Source organism: Medicago sativa, chromosome 7 (genome assembly GCF_051527215.1).
Source record: "Medicago sativa cultivar Bolivia chromosome 7, Bolivia_mono, whole genome shotgun sequence".
Lineage (NCBI taxonomy): Eukaryota > Viridiplantae > Streptophyta > Magnoliopsida > Fabales > Fabaceae > Medicago > Medicago sativa.
Genome location: NC_140755.1, coordinates 92,626,267 through 92,646,945, shown reverse-complemented (window position 1 = coordinate 92,646,945; position 20,679 = coordinate 92,626,267). Strand labels below are relative to the sequence as shown.

Below are 20,679 nucleotides of genomic sequence, written 5' to 3'. Positions count from 1 at the left end.
ATTAGTGATTTCCTTTTATTAACTTTCGATTAGTTTCAACGGTTCCGTATAAAATGAACCACTAAAAAAATTTGTCCATGGTGGACCAATTTTTTTTTAACCTTTGGATTGATCTCCCTCACAATAACATTCTATACCATCTACACACTGTTCCCCCCATTTGCTTTATCCTCTGGGCTGTGCCTCTTTTATTTTATTTTTTTAAAAGAAAACACAAAGAAAATTGCATCGTATCAGTAGAACGGGTAAACCGGAAAATCAATGAAGTGCATCATCGCCATGTCCACCGTCTCCCTCTGTCGTCGTCCTCCTCCTATGTTCGTTTTTCCTACCCCTCCGACATCCATTTCTGCTACACCGGCGAGAATCATCAACTTCTCCTACGTTCTTTTGTTAGCCTTTGTTCTCTTCGCATCTTTTCATCTCCTACTTGACGATAATAAACATGGCTGCAGAAAATCTCACATCAAATCAATGGATTCAGTTGTCCAATTCCTTGTTTTTGCTTAGGATTTAATTGACAAACAAATTAATAAGTTGAAACTAATCGAAAGTTAATAAAAGGAAATCACTAATGGTTGAATCTTTGAGTCCAAATAATAATAATTTATAGGTTTGTTTGCCAAGATTTGGTCATCCAAAAGGAAGCTGATGAATTGAGCTCAAATCTATTCGTAGGAAATTGCCAGCCAACTGTGGGCATTTTGTGAACTCAATGATGTTAAAAAAAAGTGAACTCATTGGTGTTTATGCAGCTAAGGTGAGAGAACGTGGAGGAGGGAAAGGGTTTCAGGCACCACCCGGTTGGAGAGAGGAAGAGAAGAAAGAGAAAGAATATAAAAAATAAATAAAAATCTGATGGGTGGAAATAAGATACAGTGTGGTGAATATCTATAAGCCTGTTTAATCTAATGGCTAGAAATTTTGGTCCAGTATGGACCAATACATATATGGGTTCATCCTAAACGCCACCCTTAACACAACGAGCTGATATATGCGAGAAAGTTGTGATCGAAACTTCACCAAACTTGGAAGTTCACCATACTTTGTTCCAACAAAGCATAAAATTGCTATAGCTTCTTTCATGTCTGGGGGAACTACTCTGAACAACATCATATATAACATCGAGTCTTTAGATACAAAACTTTAGAATAATGGTTTACTTTTTTGTATTTTTGTTACAACAGTGGTGGAGTCTTACCATAGCAATTGCTTAAAATTATAAAAACTTTTTCATTATCAAAACAGCATTATAATACTTATATTTCATCGATCGCAATTGGCAAATATTAATAGTAAAATTAAACTATGTTCCTATCAGCCTTATGTATGGGCATTTTCTTTGAATTGGTGTGGAAATGCTCGTACACCCCATTTTAAATCCAGCGGTAAATCTTTGGTTTGTAAACTGCACCAAGTGTTTCTAAGACTTTGTTTCAGGAAGGGTTTTGGGAAAAATAAACGAGCAAGTGGAAGAAACAAAATAAATTGGGAGGAGAGGGTTTTAGAGATTAAATTTTTATTCATAATACAAGGGAACTAAAAAATTGTATTGCTGGAAGGTTTTTAAGGGTTTATATGAATTTTTTAAATTCAATCTATATTGTGATGATATTCTTAAAATTAAAAATGATGAATGGATTTTGGTGGGGTAATGGTGGCGCCTCAAATAAGGGTATGACATGGATGTCGTGTGAGAAATTATCTGTTCACATAGATTGGCGGAATATGGTTTAAAGATCTCGAATCCTTTAATGCGGCGATGTTGGGTAAGCAAGCCTGGAAGCTCCAAACTGATGAGGATAGTCTTGTTGCACGTTTGGTCAAAGCTCGCTATTTTCCCACAACTGATTTTCTAGGGGCGACTATAGGCCTCCCTGTACTCAGAGAAGGAGCATACAACCAACACCATGAATTCGTTCATTGGTATGAAGACGCTCATAGATAAACTCAACTTGTTCATACCGAAGCACAAGTTTATGAATTTATTATTTGGATATTTGTCATAATTAATATTCACATATTTAAAATGTTTTAGATGTTTATACTTTTGGATATGCTAAATGATTTAGTTTATAATTTTTATAATTCAATATTAAAGAAACTAATGACATGCAAAAATATCATTATAAAATTGAAATTCAAACTATGTTTGCATCCGAATAACTAACAATCATTTGTATGATTAACAAATGGCTGACATAAATTTAACCTCAAATACAAAGAGTTAGCGGAAACAATAATTGGGAAAACAAAATATATTCATGAAAAAATCTTCCCTACTGAAATGTGGCAAATAATCTCACCAATGGCAATGGATGCAATCCATGAGAAGTGATATCATAATTTGCAAATTTTTCTGCTCAATTTGTTAAGAAATTTGAATACTTTTAATATGATATTTGTGATTTATTAGTTTGTTTTTGTTTTAGAGCGTAGAGGGTATGGATATTAAAAAGTTGTCATTCATGCGGATACGGTACTTTTTCCAAACTATATGAAAATGAATACTATAGTATGGTAATCACGAGTGAGAATTGATTAGATCCACCGGCATGGGACAACGGTTTAGCCTCGGTTAGACTAATTTTTTTTTAAATGGAGAACGTTAAGACCCTTCTAGCCTGAACCACTTAATTAAACATGAATAATATTTTTTTATTAATGATGTTATTATATTTTATTACTTCAAATTAAGTTATAAATTTGTAATATTTTCAATAATTTAAGTTTATTATCGGACATGAATTTGTTGCATATTATAATTTAGACTTATTTGTAGTTTTGGTGCTCTATTTTTATTATTTTGTAAAATTGGTCTTTTATTATTATCGAACCCGGACCTTGCATATATTATGCATTGTTCATATCAACTGAGTTAAACTCACGTGGAGCCTTCAATATTTGCTTGAAAATATGGTAATATGACATGTTTTAAATGATTAAATTTTCTTAAATTTTCTTCAATTTGACCCTTTCTCATCATTAGATCACGTATCACATTATTTAAGACATATAACAGGGTAACCAAAATTGATATTTAAGCATGAAAATTATTATTACTAGACCATCGACCCGTGCGACCCGTGCGAAGGTAATATTTGACGATAACATGTAACAAAATAGTTTAGTTGAATGTCATAATTGTTCTAATTAAAGACATTGGTACAGTAAAAGTGTGGATGGAAAAATTAGGTTAAAATTAGGTTAAATATAGCGAGACAGGTTAAGCTTTATTAATAAAGAGAAAGGAAGAGGTAATTCCTTTCCAAAAAAATAGCATAAAATTAGAAACATAATTTGACTTTAGATAAACATTAAATGCAAAAGTATGGAGGGGAAAATTAGGTTAAAATTAGGTTAAGTATAACGAGACAGGTTAAACTTTATTAATAAGAGATAAATTAGAATTAAAATATGATATCATGTTAAATATCGAAACTGAGTTTAATCTCATTGGTTTACTAATTGGATAGTTTATTTGAACATATTTACTTATTTAAATATGTTAATAAGAACTATGTGCACTTTAAGAATGCTAAAAAACAATCATGTTTTAAAAAATGTGATATACATGACTAAAAGTAAGTTTATGATAAACTACATGCTTAGAAGACCAGACCGTAAAGTTTTTTATGAGACCAAACATGATCCTCACATAGCTTTGTTTGACCTAGCATATTCTTATCCTTAATCCGAATCATGATATTGCTCATTTCTATCCCAAAAAATATAAGGATGGCTTGATGGATGGAAGGTGTTATAGGTAGCAAGTAATAAGAACGTCGAGAGTTCCAACCTCACTTCAAACTTAATAATACTCCCTTTGTCTTAAAATATAAGTAAAAGTTTGTCAATTTGATTTAAATTTGTATCAAATATATCAATTTATGTTGGCTAATTTTTTATTTACATTTTAGGACGAAAGAAGTATTAACAATTACTCCCTCCGTCCTTTAATGTAGACACACATTGTCTTTTTCACATTTCTTAAAAAAAGCTGTCAGTGTAATTAATGTGTCTGTTTTATGTGTTAATATTACGAAATTGTCCTTTGTTTGTATGTGTATTAAATTTGACTTTTCATATTTCAAGACAAGATAGTAGTATTAATTAAAGGTATGTTTAGGAAAATAATAATAAATGTATCTAATAATTTGAAAAGGAGTTTCCATTTTAGGACAAAAACAAAATCAAATGAATGTTTGGATATAGGGACGGAGGGAGTATTAAAATCTAGTTATTCCCTTAATAAAAAAAAGTAGGAAAGAAAGAAAGTGAGAGCATGGAATGGATGAAGGGCATGAGAATGGGAGAATAGAAGAGGAATGGGTCGTGGTCCTCATATGATAAATGAATCAACTAGAAGACATGAAAAACAAAATAGACGTGTCTAAATCATTTCCATTCCCTCTATCTCTATGGAATAAATTCCCATTGAGGTGACCCTCCAATCCATCATTAATATCATTAAATGATGATAAAAACAATAAATATATTTGTACTATTATATCCATATCGTTGACCAGTCAAAGGAACAATAAAAGCGGCGTTTTAAAATTTTACACGTATGGGTTTGGTTGGTTTGAACATAACATGCATTTGACTGATTTCTTTTCTCTATCTTTGACTATAATAAATTATCTCTTCTTCATGTCAGAGGCATATCTCAAAAATACAACAAAAAAATAATAAAATTTGAACAAAATTTCAATGAATTATATATATAATTTTAATTAAATTTCAATACAACATTAATAGTAATTAACAAGATGGTGAAGATGATGATGATGAAGAAGAAGATGATTCAAATTTGTAGTACTTGTCAACAGCTACAGAAACATCCCAAGTACAACTGAGTCCTTTTGGAATGGTGACAAGGTCTCCAGCTCCAAACTCTACAAAATCTGATGACCCTTTTGTGTATGCTTTCACTTTCCCTTTCAATAAATAACATGTTTCTTCTGCATCAAATTTCAATTGGTACTTTCCTGGAGAACAACCCCATCTTTTATTTTTACACCCCCACAGCCACATTACAAAACAAAAGGACCTTTGTTAGATTAATGCAAAAATGAAAAATAAAAAATAAAATAAAAAGAGTGATTAAGAAAGAATACATACTTGGGCCAGCACTTGATGTTCAATTCAGCTAAACGTGACTGAGAAGGGTTTCTTTCAATGGTGATTCGAAGGTCTGAAGCCATGAGGTTTTGGGAAGAGAACTGTTGTGAAGAAAGTTGACTAGAGCAAAGCACTTTGAGTTTTTTTGTTACATGCAATGTGGGATTTTGGTGGATAGAAAAAGAAGGAATGGAATCTTTTTATGCAGTACTAGTACTTGTAGTGTTAAGAGAGAGGACAAGACTTTATAAGACCTTTGACAAAATTAATGAGGACATTGATATTGGACATTAAATTAGAGTTCACCTATCATGTTGCGCCACGTAATTGACACAAGTATTGTTTTTTTAACATAATCACTAGATGTTTGTCTTGTAGTTTGGACACAAGTACAAATCATGCTCATCTCTTTGTCTTTGTTTTAACTTTTAAATGTTCTTTCGGACCCTTTCAAAAAAAATTAAAAATGTTCTTTCGGGCCAAATTTTTTAAATGTTCTTAGTTTTGTATACAGAGGGAAGACCTATTTTGATCTTTAATTTTGTCTTTAATGTTTTTTTGTTTACCAAAACTTTTAAATGTTCTTATTTTTGTAAAAAGAGTGAAGATCTATTTTAATCTTTATTTTTTTTTTTGTTGAGAAAAATACAAAGAATTTTTAGTTTTAGAGAATAATAAACAGATTTAATTCCTTAAAAAAAAAGATTTAGTTATAGCTTTGATCCTCTATTTTCATCATTTGCAAAATTGATCATCTCATTTTAAACATCGATGATTTTAGTTCCTTCATCATATATTTAAACAAAAAAGAAAAAAGGATGTGATATATTTTAAATGTCGTTGTATATGATCTGAAGATGGGAAAAGATGAACATCGATGAAATCCTAAGAAAAATCCTTTGAAAACTTAATTTAAAATATGTCGTATCACCATATTTTAGACAAAATATTTGATGGAGGGACTAAAATTGTCGAATTTTAAAATGGGGAGACCAATTTTGCAAAATACTCTATCTAATCACATTTATAAGTAAAAAATAAAAGTTTAGATTCATTGATTAACTAATGTATTCGACCAATATATTGACCAGATATATCAGATATTCAATGAATCTAAAAAGTTATTTTTTTACTTATAAATGTGACCGGATAGAGTAGTAAAAATAGGGGACCAAAACTGCAATTAAGTCTAATAAATATTAAATTTAGTTCATATATTCAGAACACTTTGTTTGTCGTCGTGAGCATAACTCAGTTGGTATGTACAATGCATAAAAATATGCAAGGTCCGGGGTTTAAACCCCGGCCACCACAAAAAAAAAAAAAGAACACTTCCGGGGTTCAAACCCCGGCCACCAAAAAAAAAAAAGAACACTTTGTTTGATTGATGAAGAGAATACAAAAAAGAAAACGAGATAAGAAAGAAATATGCTTATTTATAAAATAATATAAATATATACTAGATGTAATAAGAAAGAATAGATTAAAAATAAAAAATGTACTTAGTAATAATCAAATATTTTTGTTATTTTAAAAAAATATAAATATAATTTTATTACTATAAATAATTAAAACAAAAAAAAATAACATTGTGAAATATTTTCTCTCATTTACATATCATGATTAAAAAATTGTAGGAAAACAACATCAATATGCGTAAGAAAAAATAGATAAAAAAATATCACTCATATTAATTGTTAATGTTACATTATCGGGGAGTTAAAAAAGTGATTAGTTTATCTACAAGTTTTGGTTTAACCGACAAAAATGTTGAAATTGTTAGGTCGAACATCATGATCAGGTTTCGAATCCCGACACATTCATTATTGTGTCTGAGTTTATTATGGCTTTGTTATTTCATCTAACTATCCAAAAAAAAAAAAAAAACCGGATGAGTTTCCATTGACTATAAGATTAAAATAACAAGAGTTTGATTTGAATGTCCCTTAAAAAAAAGAGTTTGATTTTAATGTGACGATTATAGTTATTTTTTAGATGATGTAACTGTTTTTTTACTAATTGTAAGTTATGTTTTTCTTGAAGAAGCTAATAGTAAGTTATGTTGTGTATTAAAAGAACGTATTTTGTAAAAAATATTATAATTATAATAAAATATGGTATAATTAATTAAAAAAAGTATAAAAATAGAAAACTATGAGATTGATTAAAACTAATAAGACCCTTAAAAAAATCAAAATTAAAACTAAGTAAGACCCTTAAAAAAAATCAAAACTAAGTATGACGTGTGGTTAAAAATAATTTTCACTAGATATATTGCAGGAGAAAGGTCTGCACGTAATATCCACGACCACACAAGACACACATTGAAAACTTGAATGTCTGCTAAAAGGGCAGTATAAGACATCCAAGAAGGGAAAGAAAAAAGAAATACTATATATATTAAGAGAAAAATAGTATTAACGACACTGATATTCATTTTATAACTGATAAAATTCGAATCATGTTTTTTAAAGTTACAAAATCAAACTCTTAACGTATAAATAAAATTAATTTATATTTATAATGCATTTATGTTTTACTCGATTAATTTTAATTTGTTTTCGCTGACACTGCACATTTTGTAACTCTTATCTTTCACTATACTCCTTCCGTTATTAATTATAAACAAATTTAACTTTTTAAGTTCATTTAATTAATCATGTATGTGGTTCATATTATAAACCACATACACCATTAATTGAATAAACCTAAAAAATAAAATTTGCAAAATTAGCAACGGAGGGAGTATATCATATCAATTTAATTTTCATTTTCAAAGTCAGTCAATGTAGGGATTATCAACTATTTCCGTTAAACAACCGTGAAAACTTCATGCCAATATCATAGGAAAAAAGAAGACATTTTGGCTATCACCAAATATGCCAATTATGAACAGAGAAGCAGCCTTACTTTGGTCAAATGTAGCAGCAGAATCAATATACCTAAGAAAAAATTTAGACGTATTAAGCATTACTCACAAACTACAAATTTGTCAAAATGGTGGCTCTGCAACACCATAAATGAACTTTTGATTATAGACCATTATCATTTCTTCCAAAACTTCTAACAATTGCCCTTTTATTGAATCTTTATGAAAACAAAAGTGAAAAATCAATTGGTCAATTTTGGGAAAAAGATATCTTGCATGAGTTGGCTTGACCAACGACAACATCATTCTATTGTTTATGTTGTATTTGATAGTTTCATTCTTTTTGACCAAAACCAATTCAAAGATTAGGCTTAGGACTTGATTTAACCAATTTACCTTTCCTTTGGGTTTTGAAGGACCGTGGGAGATCAAAATTCAAATGAAATGATGACATTTCCCAATGAATTCAAAGGGTATAAATTGAAAATTGTTAAATGGGCACCTAAACAAAAAGGTGCTAAGACACCATTCTGTAGCTTGTTTTAAGAGAAATGATATTTTGACAACCACTTTTTGACAACTTTCTCTCTCATACTCACATGATGTTGTTATCCTCCCTCTTCCTTTTTCTCTCTCCATTGTTTTTGACCAATAAGAAGTGAGAAAACCAAGGTTGTCAACAAAGTTGTCATTAAATAGATGTCAAAATATCATTACTCTTGTTTTAATCGCATTGTGGTTGGAATTCTACTTTGAAAGGTTTGGCCAAAAGGGGTACCCTTTTGTGTTGGCCATATTTTGCTGACAAACTTTTTGACACGACATGTACTTGTGGTGAATTGAAAGTGGGGTTGGGATTCGACAAAGGTGAAAATGGATTAGTGTTAACTGAGGAGTTAAAAAAATAAGGTTGATTAACTGCTTAGTGGTGAGAACATAAAGCTAAGATGTATGTAGCTGAAGGGCAAGGTAATAAGGAACAAGGCAAAAAGAGGTGTATCTTCAAAGAATTTCAGAAAGTTTATTGAGTTGCTGAAAGAATAAGAATTGTCCTTTTATTTGCTACAGTGATATTACTTTTCAAATGGTTGAAATGGTCATGAACAATTCACCAAAAGATAATACTTTTCAAATAGTTGAAATGATGAGTGGATATTTTTTTCTTTCACAAATCATGAAATGAATTTGTAAGATGCAAGTATTCCTCTTAAGGTGTAGTTTGGAAGTCGTGAGTATTTTGGAAATATAAAATTGTGAAGGTGGATTAAGGTGTAGTTTGAATAGTAACTAAGATATTTCCTCTTCTGAATTTTCACTTTTATTATGCTTTAAAATTGGAGAGCATGCTACCATAAATAATTCAAATGCGGTACTAATTGTACTACACATAAGTAAAATGAGTTCAAGATATGCATAATTTTAAGTGTTTACATAATTGGTAAGACTAGACATGATAGGATTAGGAATGACATCATTAGAGAGAGAGTGGGGGTAGCACCTATAGTAGAAAAGTTGGTAGAAAATAGGCTTAGATGGTTTGGACATGTAGAGAGAAGACCCGTAGACGCCGTGGTAAGAAGAGTAGATCAAATGGAGGAGAGTCAGGTTAAAAGAGGTAGAGGAAGACCTAAGAAAACTATTAGAGAAACCATTAGAAAAGATTTAGAGGTCAATGAGTTGGATCCAAATATGGTCTTTGATAGAACATTATGGCGGCATTTGATCCATGTAGCCGACCCCACTTAGTGGGATAAGGCGTTGTTGTTGTTGTTGTTGTTGTTGTAGAAACACAGATTGTAGTTTACAATTGATCACATTCTGACACCAGGACTTCAATCTGAAGTGTCGGTGTTACATAGGATAAAACACTAATATTGGGTGCCTCGGACAAAATTGGCTTCAAACTCGTATCTGAGATATCATCGACGTGTACATCACTGTACAGGAATCTGTGAAGAAATGCAGAGTTTTGAATCTGCACCACCACTGATAACACTGTCACTTTTCCACCAGTCAGCACACAGTACCTGAGTTGAACAAAAATAAAATTCTATCAGAGGCCATTTTAGTCCTCCTCTTGGGTAAATCAAAGATGTACGAGTTTGATTTATTTCAAATATTGTCAATTGTCAATCGCTAATCGCAGAAAATAACGGTGAATTCAAATTACACCACGCAACAATGCTAGCGTGCCACTAACTGCTATTTGACAATGTTCTGTTCTAAATAGCGTATCGCAGAGTAATATAAGTTTGTTCAAATTTCGCTATGCTACAACAGCGCTGCTATAGTCTCTATTTATCAACTTTGTTTACTTCCCCTTCTAAAACATAGAAAGAAAGTTCTATACCTTGTCACTGTGAGATTCAATGGTTGAAAGAGGCCACTGCAAGGAACATAAGTTATTGGTTAAAAACCCAACGAAATAATTACACCAAAAGTAAAAAAATACTTGGTTAAAATAAGGATATATTACCGCAGTTCTCAGATCCCATAACATAACTTTCCCATCATAAGATGCAGAAAGTAAATGAAACGAAGACTTATCATGCCATTTGACAGTTGTAACCCAAGAAGTATGAGAAGCAAACTGAAAAACAGGAGCAGATGTGCCTGCAGAAAATTTAAACTGCTTAATAAGATACCGATACCGGCATACATGATTGTCTACGGAGGTTAGAGGGACAATTATTTGCTTCATTTTACTGACCTGGCTTACGAGGATCCCAAATCCTAACGACGGGGTCAGAACCACCGGCAGCTATCAGAGCAGAACTTTCCCCTCCAATGTCGAGGCAGTTAAGAGCCTTCCCACAAAACTATACACAGAGGACAAAGTCGTCTTAAAATTTGAGAACTTTTAGTTTTTAATATTTGACATATAGAACTGACATATAGAATTGTTTTCAACAACAATTTTTATATGACAAATAATACCAACAAAGAAGTGAAGGAAAACACAAACAAATGAGCAGAAAATAGTGCCTCGATCAAGTGTGAGTGAAACATATTTAGACAAAAGATGAAAAGAACATTAAAGTGAATTCAACAAGTTATACTGATTTTTTGGTGGTGGCCGGGGTTTGAACCCGGACCTTGCATATATTATGCATTGTCCTTAACAACTGAGCTAAGCTCACGGGGACAAGTTATACTAATTTAATATAAAAATGATAGGTTCATAACAGGACCAACTAGGAATAACTCATAATCTTCATAATCATAGCAAGAATAAGGAAAATAGTTGACGAACAAGCATACACAACATGTAAAGATTAGAGAATATTATTCAGAGACAATAATTTCAAAAATACAGAAATATTACAAGAAAATAGACATATCTCAGATCTTCATCAAAAGAACAAGAAAACTATCAGCATGCCCTAATCCAGTTCTAAATTACCAGCCTATTTGCACGCAAATAATTAAATGACAAAGCACGGACGAGCAAGGTGTTACAGCTTAATTTGAAGACAAAATTTATACTTCAATAGTGTACAATTTCGACAACGGAGAGAAGAGCTAAAGTGATTTGTTAACTTACTATATCTGTCACGTTTTTGCCTTTCTCAACATCCCATTTTCTAATAGAATGATCCCAAGATGCAGAATAGATTGACTCTCTTTGTGGCCAAATCACAGAAGACACGCACTGTGTATGGCCTACGAGGGTTGTAAAAGCTTCTCCCTATAATAAAACAGTGTATTATTAATGAAAATTTGATTGTCAACAAAAAGAAAAGAATGATCTATCCAAAAAGGGAAAGAGCAAAAAAAATACTACAAATTAAGAGAATAGTAGTTACGAAATATATAATAGTAACAATAATATTAAGAATTTTTTTAAAATGTCTCGAAATAGATCATTATACTCCTTTTCAAATAGATTCAGTCTTTTTCCAGACTTCCAGCAGTACAAACATATTAACAAAGGGAGTTTTAAAATTTTATAATTATCTCAAATCTTTTTCTTCTTATACATAATGGTGCTGCATGAAAAAACAAGGGGACTAGAGCACAGCAAACTCAACAAGTGGGAGACATCCTTAGATTTTACTATTCCACGCATCAATTAAAACAAAAGTAGAGTCAAATCAAATGCTACTATCAACGACCCCTTAGGAGCTAGAATAGATATCGTAATACAAAATATTTGGGAGAATATGTGAGTATGTGACTATACACAAATTCAAATTTCAACAATATAAGAAGAACAATAAGGTGCAAGGAACCTGTACGAACCTCTAATTGAGAGTCCTCAATTCGACCTTCAACTTTTCTCTTCTTAGACACTAGATCATTTTCTGCATTAGTGTCATTGATTTGCCATAGGTTGATGGTGCAATCCCAAGAACCAGAACAAACCTGATCATGTGAGACAGCAGAGGAAGAATGATGTTACAGATTACACTTCATAAACCAAGTGTGTAGAAACTCAAAATAGAAAAGCAAATATATACCATTTCTCCATTAGTCTGTGCTGCAACGCTCTGTACAGAAGACTTGTGACCACGCAAGATTTTGTAAGCTCTAACCCTCGCAGGATGGTTGGTAGCCTCCTCGGTATTGATCTTTTATATAAAAAGAAAAAGAAAAAAAAAAAAGAAAGAAAATATAACATAGTAAGCATAAGCTCAAGATAAGAAATTCAGATCAAAAAGCTTCTTTTATTTACCTTCCATAGCCTTAGTGTCCGGTCTTTAGAAGCAGTAGCTAAAGTTACAGTTTCCATGCCTGATTACAGAACAAATTTTGATAACTTGGAACAATTCAAGTAAAATATTGAGTAACTATATTTTGCCACATGATACATGAATGACAGAAATATGCGCAGATGTTTTCATTTTGCAACAAGCATTTCCAGCTAAAATCATAAAGTATTTATCATTGATCTTGGTTGTACATAAAAGCATAGTCATTGAATTGAATTCTTCACAGCACATATTTATCTTGTGCTATTGACCAAAATTTTTTTCAAGGAAATCAAAGCATCTCCAGTCAATAGTGACTGATATTTCGGCGTAGTGGCCCCTAGGTGCCACATGAAATGTTATTGCATTGTGGTTTGGAGTAGTGGCCATCGCGCCGCAAGTACCAGCCACGTCGGTGATGCTTTTGAGAAAGCATGAGAATACCCTCAAATTATAGCCAATGCTTCTGTTTTTTATGGGAATTTATCATATTGCCCTAAAATTCTGTTTTCTTCTCAACCAAAACCCTTTGTTCTTCCCCTAAAAACCCTAAATGGTATGTCTTCTCTTCGTGCAACTTTCAAGTGGCCCTGTCTATGCAGTCGCCTCTTCTCTTTGTGCAATCCTCTCGGTTCTCTAGCTGCACTCTATAACACATCAACCAAGTTCCAACCCCTAGCAATAACTCCTCAAAGTAATGCAGCATCCAACACTCCTCTAAAACTTATTTTCTTTATACTGGTTTTGTATATTAGTAAAATGAACTTTGATTATTAGTTATGAAAATGTTCACATCATTTGGGGGGCAAACACAATATGTGATTAACTGCATAGCTAATTTCATGAAATGGTATTGAATTTGATGTCGAATACAAACCAGCCGTATCGTAACTTATACAGTTAGATACAAATCTACCTTAAGATATTTTTAACAGAAACAGATTATGCATCTAATAAAATATGACAACTGGCAATCAGAAAACTAAACAAATTTTGCAATTTTGCAGCAGGAGGGGGAAATTTTGTCTTCATACCTTCTGGGTTAATGACACTTACAGAAGTGACACCGTCGCTATGTCCCTCCAATATATGTGTACATAATCCGGCACCTTCCCATACCCTAAAATGTAAAAAATCCATATCATGGTAAAAGTTCAATGAACAGAAAATAATCAAATTTACAGTATCAAGCAATCGCAAAACATACTAACAACTTTTAGAAGAATCAAACAGTGTAAAAAAACCATTACCTTCCAAAACCATCATAACAGCCTGTCAAAATAAACCTGCAAAAAATAATGAATAGTTACTAGTCAGCTTAAAATTCATAGTGAAGGGGACATTCAGGACAAAAATGAAGTTAATTAACAAACTAAACTAGAACTATTATTCTTATATTTTAGACAGTTAAAATTACAGTGTCAAGGGTTGGACCAACAAGACTACAAAATACTTCATAACCCAATGATAAAAACGTTAACAGTGGGCCCATAGACATTGGTTAATGAAACAAGAAATAGAAAGTTTGATAGAGAAGTGTGGCATTCAATGCATTAGTAAATTTAGATACTACACTTATTACGGGCAAGGTTAGGCATTTAGTCTAACCACAGTCCTCCACCACATTAAAAATAAACTCCATAAGGTGAAAAACTAATCATGATGATATACTCAAACCCTATGTTATCAAACAAAATCTCCAATCACTCCGGTCATTGTCGGCAAATATGTAAAAAGTTAACGGGAACAAACGAAAACTAACCGCACTTGCTTAAATTAACTTTTATAGCTCAGTAAAATCATTAACAGAAAAATGGTTATGTATTAAAGTTTCTCATATAAATATTTCCGATTGCCAGCAGTAATAAAGGTAAGAGTTAATAAATAAGAAACTCAAACATGGACCGTTATGGATAGGCTAAATCATTAGTGTCAACTGTCAAGTCTTTGAGAAATTATCATTAAAGATGTACACAATTACAAACTTACCGAGAAGAAGAACCATCAACAGCACTGACCCAGTCATCATGTAATGAAGGGTCCTCTTCCTTTCGTGGGGCTACAGACCTTATGTACTCAATTTCCAATATCCTTTCCTATAATTAATCATTCACAGTAGTTAGCTATGAGCTTACGACATCAGAGACAAACATAATGATGGCTTGTGTGAAGATTAAAAGAATGGGTGTGTTATTGTTTCAATATCCTATTTCAGTCTCTGGAATTTCAACAATTTCTCCCACAATATTCAGATTCCCGGATTGAAAAACTAAACCAAACCAGGACAGACCTATTCAACTGTCATCAAACTCATGATTCAAATTCAATCTACAATTCTATGCGATAATGCAAGTCAACCTAAGTTTATAAGATGCGACTCTGCCAAGGTTTACAAGAAACAATTTTATAATTGACTTGACTAAATTTTGACAGCTAAGGTTGTCAACTTGTAGGATTTTACAAGTTACCTCGACATTTGATATCCATGGTCACAACCATAAGGCATAAACAATTCCTTAACTTTGTATTTTTACTTCAAAATACTATAATACAGTTATTGGTAGCTAATTTCGTACATGATTAAACAACTTCTGGTTCTTGTATTTGCAAGTGACAACTTACAAAGTATACAACCAGAATCAAACCCTATAGCATATTAATAATGATGATGATTACATGATTCCCTATGATATACTCAAATTTATGAAATATAAAACAATAGATTATTTTTTTTTACTACCTTAATCAATGATGAATCATGCTGATTGTTGTTAAACAATCAACATGAGATATAACAGGTTGAGTTTAGATCTGAACCAGTTTGAAACAAGTATTCAACTTAAGCCAGTTCAAGACTGTTTCTATAGCTCAATAAAATCTGTTCTTAAAATATAAGGTTACAACTTTTTAAAGTTTAGTCCGCACATAAATTTATTCAATTTTATCCCCTATTTTTATCAATTTTCCAGAAACAAACGATATCACAGCAAAAAAAAAATGAAGTAAAAATGATATAATGAGAGTATAATACCGCAGAGATTCCCTTAGCAAGAAGAAAATCCTCAAGGGACATACGAACAAACTCGCCATCAATCAAAAAATCAAAGGGTTCCGATTTATGATCCTCATCTACAAAACAAAATGAATGAATCTAATATCATAAATTGTTTAATTGATGATGAAATCGATGTGGAATTAAGAATTGTGATACCTTTGGATTGGAGAAGGGCGTTGATGAGAGAGGAGAGGCCGAATCTAGTGAGATCGACAGGGATAGCGATGGCAGAGCTTGGAACTTTGAATGGTTCGGGTAAGCTTGTTACGAAACGGACTTGGATTCTTCGAGTACTACTTTCGCCATTATCTTCGTTCATCATTGTCTTCTTCTTCTTCTTCTTTTGCTACTTCTGCGAAATGGAGTTTTAGGGTTTAACTAGGGCTTTGGACTTCGTTATTTAGGGTCTGCTATTACGACGTCGTTTAGTTATAATAAAACTAGACTTTTCACCCGTGCTATCGCACGGGTCTGATATAGATGAAGATTATTTTTGAACAAATGATTTTTAAATTGCTAGTTGCGACTAACATGTATGACATTTATATTATATTCGCAATAAGACAATCGAATATAATGACATGAAACAAAATAAATTTATCACAACTTTACACTAATATAAGATTTTATCTTACAAAAGTAGTCTAAGTTATAAGTTTTTGCTGGATGGGGTAATAGGAACGTGATCACTACTTGATATTTTTTAGACAACTTGATCACAACTTAATCATATTAATGTCCTCCACATGTTTGATTGTTTCCTCTGTGATCCAATTCAGTTCACTCTCTATACATCCAATAGCTTATTTTGTTGTTTCAAAAAAAAAAAAACCAATAGCTTGTCGCAAAAGTGTGTCAAGGAAGCTTATTAATGCATTGTTCAATATCAGTGATTTATGATTTTTAAGATTGAATTAGTAATGTGACATAAACACACTTCAGTGGAATACAATTGTATTTTACTCTTTATTCTCTTTCAATTTTACTAAAAGTGTGCCAATTGATTAGGAACATACCTAATATGCAAAACCTGTAGTTTTTGAAAACTTGGAAATAAATTGATACTTCACTTGCTGTTAAAAAATAAATAATTTGATACATCAGACAACAATAGAACCCTTATAAGAGTGTGAAAGCCACTGATCCAAGATGACATCACTTCACTATAAAAAATCACGTGGGAGTGCTCTTGGCTTAAAACAATATGACTTTTTTAGGAGAATTGATGGTTGTTCTTTATATAGTTAGTAAAATTAATGTATTAGAATATTTCAGCATAACTATAACTATAGTTTACATAAGTATTCAACACCAATAAGTTGGTCACGGACTTACACATTATTTGCCTCAATTGAAAGAAACTTGATCACTTATACTCAGCAAACTATACAGAGGCAACTTCTGCCACAGAGAAGCATGAGTTGCACAGTTATAAGGCACCTCTCACAAAATACAACAGTCTAAATGAATTCGGCAAGCTGAAAAACAGTGATATGGATAGTCTGCTAGCTACGTCTCTCTTGATTGATACATCAACTCCCCACTGAAGATACAATACAGCAACCAAAATCCTGAAACAGTATGCATATATCAACACTGCAAAAACTACAACACACTACTCAGACAGAACAACTCCAACTCGAAGACAGGCTAAATCAAAGGCAAAATGACCAAACTATCATGACTTGACTTCCCCTTTTTTGGATAAGAAAACATGTCAAAAACAATAAGATTAAAGAAAACATGTAGAGCATCTCATCAAATATAGCTTTAGTTGACCACATTATGCCAGGTTTTGGTTGTGATATGTCAGGGTAAAAACAACATACTCTATTAGCATATATCTTTTCTCTATCGAGCCCTTTTTTGGATAAGAAAACATGTCAAAAACAATAAGATTAAAGAAAACATGTAGAGCATCTCATCAAATATAGCTTTAGTTGACCACATTATGCCAGGTTTTGGTTGTGATATGTCAGGGTAAAAACAACATACTCTATTAGCATATATCTTTTCTCTATCGAGACATGAAAAACTCAGGGCATGTGAAAAAGTAAAATACATCAAAACAACTTCCAAAATTCCTACAGGAACCAAAAAACATGATAAGTAATAAGCCTCCAAATTATTCATCAATGTATATCTAAAGACTAAAGAAAGCAAAATATAATCAAGCATCATTCTCATAGTTAGGGTACGTAAAACAGTAATTGTAGCCATTAGGGTTTTGGAAAAATTAGGGCTTCAAAATTGGCTTGGGACAACTTTTATATATAGATAGATAAGCTTTCGGGTTAACTTTTATAGATAAATAGATTAACGATTTAGTTAGGGTAAAACAGGAATTGTAGCCATTAGGGTTTTGGAAAAATTAGGGCTTCAAAATTGGCTTGGGACAACTTTTATATATAGATAGATAAGCTTTCGGGTTAACTTTTATAGATAAATAGATTAACGATTTAGTTAGGGTAAAACAGTAATTGTACCCATTAGGGTTTTGGAAAAATTAGGGTTAATAGGGTTAAACAAATTGGAATTAAGCATTAGGGTTAAAACAGTAAATTTAAGCATTAGGGTTTAGGTTAAAATTAGGGCTAAAATAAGCTTTCGGGTTAACTTTTATAGATAAATAGATTAACGATTTAGTTAGGGTAAAACAGTAATTGTAGCCATTAGGGTTTTGGAAAAATTAGGGCTTCAAAATTGGCTTGGGACAACTTTTATATATAGATAGATAAGCTTTCGGGTTAACTTTTATAGATAAATAGATTAACGATTTAGTTAGGGTAAAACAGGAATTGTAGCCATTAGGGTTTTGGAAAAATTAGGGCTTCAAAATTGGCTTGGGACAACTTTTATATATAGATAGATAAGCTTTCGGGTTAACTTTTATAGATAAATAGATTAACGATTTAGTTAGGGTAAAACAGTAATTGTACCCATTAGGGTTTTGGAAAAATTAGGGTTAATAGGGTTAAACAAATTGGAATTAAGCATTAGGGTTAAAACAGTAAATTTAAGCATTAGGGTTTAGGTTAAAATTAGGGCTAAAATAAGCTTTCAGGTTAACTTTTATAGATAAATAGATTAACGATTTAGTTAGGGTAAAACAGTAATTGTAGCCATTAGGGTTTTGGAAAAATTAGGGCTTCAAAATTGGCTTGGGACAACTTTTCAAAATTGGCTTGGGACAACTTTTCAAAATTGGCTTGGGACAACTTTTATATATAGATAGATTAAACAAATTGGAATTAAGCATTAGGGTTAAAAATTCCTACAGGAACCAAAAAACATGATAAGTAATAAGCCTCCAAATTATTCATCAATGTATATCTAAAGACTAAAGAAAGCAAAATATAATCAAGCATCATTCTCATAGTTAGGGTACGTAAAACAGTAATTGTAGCCATTAGGGTTTTGGAAAAATTAGGGCTTCAAAATTGGCTTGGGACAACTTTTATATATAGATAGATAAGCTTTCGGGTTAACTTTTATAGATAAATAGATTAACGATTTAGTTAGGGTAAAACAGTAATTGTACCCATTAGGGTTTTGGAAAAATTAGGGTTAATAGGGTTAAACAAATTGGAATTAAGCATTAGGGTTAAAACAGTAAATTTAAGCATTAGGGTTTAGGTTAAAATTAGGGCTAAAATAAGCTTTCGGGTTAACTTTTATAGATAAATAGATTAACGATTTAGTTAGGGTAAAACAGTAATTGTAGCCATTAGGGTTTTGGAAAAATTAGGGCTTCAAAATTGGCTTGGGACAACTTTTATATATAGATAGATAAGCTTTCGGGTTAACTTTTATAGATAAATAGATTAACGATTTAGTTAGGGTAAAACAGGAATTGTAGCCATTAGGGTTTTGGAAAAATTAGGGCTTCAAAATTGGCTTGGGACAACTTTTATATATAGATAGATAAGCTTTCGGGTTAACTTTTATAGATAAATAGATTAACGATTTAGTTAGGGTAAAACAGTAATTGTACCCATTAGGGTTTTGGAAAAATTAGGGTTAATAGGGTTAAACAAATTGGAATTAAGCATTAGGGTTAAAACAGTAAATTTAAGCATTAGGGTTTAGGTTAAAATTAGGGCTAAAATAAGCTTTCGGGTTAACTTTTATAGATAAATAGATTAACGATTTAGTTAGGGTAAAACAGTAATTGTAGCCATTAGGGTTTTGGAAAAATTAGGGCAGATAAATAGATTAACGATTTAGTTAGGGTAAAACAGTAATTGTAGCCATTAGGGTTTTGGAAAAATTAGGGCTTCAAAATTGGCTTGGGACAACTTTTATATATAGATAGATAAGCTTTCGGGTTAACTTTTATAGATAAATAGATTAACGATTTAGTTAGGGTAAAACAGGAATTGTAGCCATTAGGGTTTTGGAAAAATTAGGGCTTCAAAATTGGCTTGGGACAACTTTTATATATAGATAGATAAGCTTTCGGGTTAACTTTTATAGATAAATAGATTAACGATTTAGTTAGGGTAAAACAGTAATTGTACCCATTAGGGTTTTGGAAAAATTAGGGTTAATAGGGTTAAACAAATTGGAATTAAGCATTAGGGTTAAAACAGTAAATTTAAGCATTAGGGTTTAGGTTAAAATTAGGGCTAAAATAAGCTTTCGGGTTAACTTTTATAGATAAATAGATTTTCTTTTTTATACAATTTTTTTAATAAAAATTGAACTTGTTACCTGAGGCTGAGTGTGTAAGACAAGACTGATGGCTGGGCGGCACTGGAAGGTGAGAGACCTGGCTAAGGTCTTTCCGTTAAGCACGTTCTATTTTTTAACTGATTTTCAGTTTTCTATCCTATTTTTTAATTTTTAATAACAAACGACGTCGTTTTGTTTTGAAATGTAACCGGTTAATTTGCACCTGCAGTAGGACGTTTCGTTGGACACAAACCCAACTATAAATA

The 20,679-nt window shown here is 31.8% G+C and overlaps 2 protein-coding genes and 1 pseudogene across 3 annotated transcripts; 1 reads left to right on the top strand and 2 right to left on the bottom strand.

Moving 5' to 3' along the window:
* Positions 1-4,697: 4,697 nt before the first annotated feature.
* LOC146910338 (uncharacterized) lies at positions 4,698-5,347 on the bottom strand. The gene is made up of 2 exons (XM_085727636.1): positions 5,125-5,347; positions 4,698-5,008 (listed from the first exon to the last, which is right to left on the bottom strand). The coding sequence occupies exons 1-2, from the start codon at positions 5,205-5,207 to the stop codon at positions 4,765-4,767; spliced, it is 327 nt and encodes a 108-aa protein (XP_085583762.1). The 5' UTR covers positions 5,208-5,347; the 3' UTR covers positions 4,698-4,764.
* Positions 5,348-6,776: 1,429 nt separating this feature from the next.
* Positions 6,777-9,037, top strand: LOC146910337 (UDP-glycosyltransferase 83A1-like; annotated as a pseudogene).
* A 272-nt stretch (positions 9,038-9,309) lies between these two features.
* LOC146910336 (Transducin/WD40 repeat-like superfamily protein) lies at positions 9,310-20,567 on the bottom strand. Of its 2 annotated transcripts, none has more exons than XM_085727719.1 (14): positions 20,453-20,567; positions 15,896-16,091; positions 15,716-15,813; positions 14,674-14,780; positions 13,935-13,970; positions 13,719-13,804; positions 12,669-12,727; positions 12,454-12,564; positions 12,236-12,358; positions 11,538-11,681; positions 10,704-10,812; positions 10,470-10,606; positions 10,344-10,379; positions 9,310-10,020 (listed from the first exon to the last, which is right to left on the bottom strand). In XM_085727719.1, exons 2-14 carry the CDS (start codon positions 16,059-16,061, stop codon positions 9,928-9,930), a joined length of 1,305 nt encoding a protein of 434 aa, XP_085583845.1. In that variant the 5' UTR covers positions 16,062-16,091; positions 20,453-20,567; the 3' UTR covers positions 9,310-9,927. The 2 variants fall into 2 exon arrangements, with proteins under 2 accessions (XP_085583845.1, XP_085583844.1); XM_085727718.1 differs by having other exon boundaries at positions 15,896-16,146; positions 20,453-20,536.
* Positions 20,568-20,679: the final 112 nt, after the last annotated feature.

What these genes read in the sequence shown, in the direction of transcription:
- LOC146910338 (XM_085727636.1), bottom strand. Translation starts at nt 5,207, where the DNA reads ATGGCTTCAGACCTTCGAATCACCATTGAAAGAAACCCTTCTCAGTCA. An exon ending in AACATCAAGTGCTGGCCCAA is followed by an intron (nt 5,009 to 5,124) that starts GTATGTATTCTT and finishes TAAAAATAAAAG; the next exon opens with ATGGGGTTGTTCTCCAGGAA.
- LOC146910336 (XM_085727719.1), bottom strand. Translation starts at nt 16,061, where the DNA reads ATGATGAACGAAGATAATGGCGAAAGTAGTACTCGAAGAATCCAAGTC. An exon ending in GGACACTAAGGCTATGGAAG is followed by an intron (nt 12,565 to 12,668) that starts GTAAATAAAAGA and finishes TTTATATAAAAG; the next exon opens with ATCAATACCGAGGAGGCTAC. An exon ending in GCAAAAACGTGACAGATATA is followed by an intron (nt 10,813 to 11,537) that starts GTAAGTTAACAA and finishes CTCTGTGTATAG; the next exon opens with TTTTGTGGGAAGGCTCTTAA.